The 5,427-nt window shown below is 55.2% G+C and overlaps 1 protein-coding gene across 2 annotated transcripts in view; it reads right to left on the bottom strand.

Moving 5' to 3' along the window:
- Positions 1 to 1,746: 1,746 nt before the first annotated feature.
- The window catches only part of STMN4 (stathmin 4), an 8,990-nt gene continuing 5,309 nt past the window's right edge, over positions 1,747 to 5,427 (bottom strand). The window contains exons 4-6 of one of the 2 annotated variants that reach the window (XM_008628693.2): positions 4,477 to 4,682; positions 4,199 to 4,390; positions 1,747 to 3,178 (exon numbers count right to left, since the gene is read on the bottom strand). In XM_008628693.2, the coding sequence (XP_008626915.2) occupies positions 3,119 to 3,178; positions 4,199 to 4,390; positions 4,477 to 4,682 (458 nt within the window). In that variant the 3' untranslated portion in view covers positions 1,747 to 3,118. The other variant, XM_017727805.1, reaches the window with a different exon arrangement.

The following is a 5,427-nucleotide window of genomic DNA, read 5'->3' on the forward strand; positions in this document are numbered from 1 at the left end:
ACCCTCCATTTTCCCTGGCTTTGCCTTTTCCCGGGATCCGGATTTGGAAGTTGGGACTCAGCCCCGCCCTTCCTGTGTTTGGTGATGAATATTTAATTTTATTTAATTAATATTTCATTAAATGACCTTTTTTTCTTATTCCATGTTTTCCGAGGAGGGAAAGTCGGATTTATTCCTTCCAACTGCTCCCTTCCCGCTTGGTGCTCTCCTGGTGGATTCTTCCTGGCTCTATTTTCCCTGGAATGTTGGTTTTTTATGGAGAAATCCATGGACAAGTTGCCTTCCAATTGTCCCAAAAATTAATAATTCCAAGATAATAAATGAATATTATTCGGCTTTTGGTTTTCCTTGGAAGTTTTCCAAGGGTGCGGGGTATTCCCAAGACTCTCCCGGATGTGTCTTGGAGAGCTGACATTCCTGTCGGATCGCCGGCCAAAATTCCATGATTCCTCCTGGATAATCAATACCCTGCTAAGGGATTAATTAATCACTTAATAAGCAACAGCTTAATTAATTAATGATCCCATTATCATTATTAATCCATCTGATTTCCCACATTAAATTTGGTGATTCCCAAACCTTGGGAATCACAAATGGCTGCTCCGGAATGAATTCTTCCATCCTTTGTTTCCCACAGCTTTTTTCCCAGGTGCGAATTGCTCCCTGTTATCCAAGTCTTGGATTGGGGAAGAATCCAGGGAATCCTTGGAGCCACTTCCCGAGCCTAAAGGGGCTCCAGGAGAGCTGGAGAGAAATTTGGGATACAGGATGGAGGGGCAGGAGGCAGGGAATGACTTCCCAGTGGGAAAGGGGAGCCTGGGCTGGGATCTTGGGAAGGAATTCCCAGAGAAGCTGTGGCTGCCCCTGAATCCCTGGGAGTGTCCCAGGGAAGGTTGGAGCAGCCTGGGATAGGGGAAGGCATCAATGGGAGAAAAATCATTCCCCGAATCCTTGTTCCTTAGGATTCTGGCCATGGAGAGGGATGATCCTGGAATCATGGAATGGTTTGGGGGGGAAGGGACCTTAAAGCTCATCCTGTTCCATGGTTAGGGACACTTCCCACCATCCTAGGTTTTTTGGGAAGTGTGGATGGATCCACATCCTCTTTTCCTGGTCCTTTTGGATAGAGCCCCTTCCCATCCCACCTGGACACAACGGGAATCCCCATCACATCCGTAGGGAAGTCCAAACCTGTTCCCAGGATTTGTCTGATCGCACACCCATGGGAATCACCCAACCTCAAAGATTCCCAGGATCGGGATCTCCTTATCCCAGGTCAAAGAGGATGGATCAGGAGGAACGAACACTTTGGACCTTTGGGAATGCCGCTCCTAAATTTTGGTGCCGTTTTCCGGTGGAGCAAAGTTTGGAAAAGAATCCTCCCATTGCTTCCTCCTTGGAGCTGGAGCAGGAATTCCCGGGATCTCCTCCTGGCCCTGAGGAATGCATGTTTTTCACCTATTCCATGGACATTCTGATGGATCATCCAGTCTCATCCAGCTCCCTCCCAGTTTCCTCCTCTCCCAGCACACGGACGCAATTGGGATCCAACTCCCTGCGCCAGGTCTGGGATGGGAAAACTTCATGGAATGAGCTTGGAGTGCTCAAATCTTCCAATCCCACCAGGTTTTTGGGGAAGGGGGGGAAAACAGCCCAGCCTCCCACCCTAATTCCCTCCCTCTCGTCCTTTTCCCGACTCCAGGATGCCCCGATCCTGAAAAAACCACACAGGAAGCACGGTAGGGATCATGGAAACCAAAGGAAAGGCCAAGGCAGTTTTATTTACATCCGTTGTGTACAAAAAAAGGACAGCTCGCGCCACAATCCGTCCCCATTCCCATTTTTCCCCTTCCCAGGATTCTCCCAGGGCTCCGGGATCCGGGCGGGCACCTCCTGGCACCGGGAAAAAGCCGTGATTCCCTCCGGACCTGGATCAGAGCTTGGAATGTCTCATCCAGCCATAGCGGAGACCAAACCCTTTGTTCACATCTGGGTTGGGATTTGGGGGTCCCACGGCACTGGGAACGCTTCCGGATGGCAACTGGGAATGGAGGGAATTCCCACCCCCTGGAAAATCCAGTATTCCTTCTCCCGCCCTTCCTGGAGGCAAAGATGCCCCAGGAATTGCACGGCAGCTCCCAAAAAACATCTCCTGGAATAGTGGGGGGTTTTCCACCCTCCCTGGTGTCACCAGGAGGTGCCACCGCTGTCCCCAAGGGGTTCCCCATGGATATTTTTCCCTGTTCTCCACAGGGCTCCATCCCACCGAATTTTTCCATCCTCTCCGCCGAATTTTTCCCTGAATTTTCCCCAATCCCTTCCATCGTGGTCTCCACAGCCCCACCCTGGTTTCTCCTGCTGCTCCGTCGCTGGGAGCCGATGGTTTTCCAGCTGGAAAGGGGGATTTCATCCAAGAATTCCCACCGGCATTATTTTTTGGGAAGTTCTTACAAAAAAGTTTCTTTGGGAATTCACGGGGCTTTCCAATGTCACCCTTGGGAAGGATCATTGGGCATCTCCAACAGCCAGAAAAAACCTTTGGAGCAAGGGAATTTCACTCCCTGACCACCTCCAACAGGGGAAGCCTTCTCCCCCTTCCCAAAACGGTGCTGGAAGGGCAAAAAACGCCGGATCTGGGAAGAGACCCCAAATCCAGGCGGGAACAAGGGAGGGAGGGACACCAAGAGATGCCGCAGCCCACGGATGGGATGGGATGGGATTGGATGGAGAAGACTCCAGTGGGATTCCCACCCGCCCTGCCTGCCCAGCACCAAATTAAAGTCACAAACGACGCACATTTTCCCACAATTCCCTCCCCGCCCGCTCCGTATTCCCGGGATTTCTCCTGGGGATCACCTCCTCAGCCCTCGGCTGTCCCCTCCAGACCTGGCTGACGGGCGGCGCGCGGGACCCACCCGGGTGGGCATCCCAAATCCCGCCCTCATCCCTTCCCTCCCCACCCTCCCCGGAACGACGACTCCGATGGCTTCACCCCTCGACTCGGCACATCCACGAACAAAGAAAGCAGAGGAACGTCCACCATTCCCACACCATTCCGACCTGGAGCTGCGGAAGCCTCCGGCACCTCCCCGGAGCTGTCAGTCCCAGCAGCGCCTCTTTACCTGGAGGCTTCTTCCTTGAGCTCCTTGTTTTTCCTCACTTCTTCCGCGTGTTTGTCCTGCGGGATTGGGAAGGAGGAGGGGAAGGAGGAGGAGGGGGGAGGGGGGACACGCGTTAGCCGGATTCCAGGGTTCCGGGATCCCCACGGACAGCGGCTCCGGAGGGGTTGAAGGCACGAGGTTCATCCCGAGGGACGCCACGGATGGGTCACCAGTGTCCTCTCCTCCCCTGGGGTCACTTAAGGGCTGCTGGTGGCACTTGGGGACACTTTGTCCTCGCCCTCTGGCTACGAGGGAGACGTCAACCGTCCCGGGAAGCCCCATGGAGCTGGGATTAGCTGGGATTTTCCGGCATTATCTGGCGCTCTCCGCCTCTGCCCCAACGGAGGCGCTCGGAGAAGGGCACTGGGCGGGCTCCGGATGTTTTGGAGGGAGCTGGAGGTGGTGAGGGTGGGATTTTCCATGCGGAGGTTGGGAACAGACCTGATTCGGGAGAGAGAAGAGGGCTGGAAAGGTGGGAATGGCTCCCAGCACGGAGCTGGGGAGCTGCCGGATCCATGGGAAGGGACCACGGGAAGATCCGCCAGCCCGGAGGTGGGAAAAGTACGAGGGCAGGGATGTGGCTGGGATGGAATTCCCAGCAAAGCTTTGGCTGCCCCTGGATCCCTGGAAGTGTCTAAGGAAAGGCTGGACAGGGCTTGGAGCAACTTGGAATAGTCCAAGGAAAGGTTGGACAGGGCTTGGAGCACCCTGGGATAGTGGGAGGTGGTGGGGGTGGAACTGGATGATCCTAAAGGTCCCTTCCAACCCAACCATCCTGGGATTCTGTGATTCCTGGGATTCTGTGTCCCATCACAGTGCAACATGGGAAAAGGAAGGACTTTGCTTGTCCATGGACAAGACCCAGATCCCAACTCTCCGACCACTCCCAAGCCTACGGATCCACCCGGTCAGGACCCCCCGTCCCAGTGGGATGCTGCACCTGGATGGGAATGGAAGCGGGAGCCCCTCTTTGGTGGTGCCACCCCAATATCCCAAATATCCCAACCCATCCCAATCCCTCTTTTCCGGGCTCTCACCTTCTCCTGGAGGCGCTCCAACATGGCCGCCAGATGGGCCTCGCGGTTTTCCTTGTTGGATTCCATCTTCTGCGCCAGCTTCTCCTTGGCCATCTTGATGAAGTTGTTGTTCTCCTCGATGGCCTTCTGGATCACTTCCCGCTCGTGCTCCCGCTTTTCCGCCAGGTGCTTCAGCAGCTCCGCCTCCTGGTACTGGGGACACCATGGGGACATTCCCGGGATAAAGCCACCTCTTCCCAACCCAAAAACGGGGGGAATTTACTGGGTGTCGCACCCACCTTTCTCCTCTCCTCCGCTGCTTCCAGCTTCTTCTGGATCTCCTCCAGGGAAGGGTCGCGGCGCCGGGGCAGGGAAGCGTTGAATTCCGGAATTCCGTCGAAGGATGGAGGCTTCAGGATGACCTCGAAGGATTGGCCCGAGGTCCGTTTGTTGAGCTCGATCACTTCCATGTCGGAGATGACGCACCAGGTCAGGTCCACCGTGTCTGGGTGGGGAAAAGGGCTTGGAATGAGCGCCGGGAATTCCCATCCTGGGATTCCACACCCATGGCCCTCACGGTGGGATTCTGCCTTTTCTGGTGTCCATGAATTTCATCCAAATTTAGCCCAAATGCATCCCTGGGGTTCGGGGATGTGGTGGGGTGGGGTAGAAATTCCAGGATTCCCATGGATGGGGCTGAGCTGGGAATATTTGGGAGGGCTGGGAATGTCCCCGTCTCTCCATCTCTCCCTGCTTTGGGAAGTGGGAATGGGACTGTGACCCCTTTTCCAGTGTAGATCCCCCTGGAAAACCTGGAGGAGCCTCCCAAGGCTCTTCCATCGCCTCTGGACGTGGATTGGGATGAATCACCCGGAGGTGAAAAATATGGAGGCCACATTCCAGGATGAAGGAATGAAGCCCTCCTGGATCCCAACCTATCCATGGGGCCAAGCTGGGAATATTTGGGAGAGCTGAGGGCTGGGAATGTCCCCATGTCTCCATCTCTCCCTGCTTTGGGAATGGGACTGCTATCCCTTTTCCCGAGTAGATCCCCCTGGAAAACCCGGAGGACCCCTCCAAGGCTGGACATCCCATTCCGTGGCCTCTGGACATGGATTGGGATGAATCACCCGGTCCCAAAAAATATGGATATGGGATAAAGGGATGCCAGAGCCCCCCTGGATCCCAACCCATCCATGGGGCCGAGCTGGGAATATTTGGGAGAGCTGAGAGGGCTGGGGCTGCCCAAG

Source organism: Corvus brachyrhynchos, unplaced genomic scaffold (genome assembly GCF_000691975.1).
Source record: "Corvus brachyrhynchos isolate BGI_N302 unplaced genomic scaffold, ASM69197v1 scaffold222, whole genome shotgun sequence".
Taxonomy (NCBI): Eukaryota; Metazoa; Chordata; class Aves; order Passeriformes; family Corvidae; genus Corvus; species Corvus brachyrhynchos.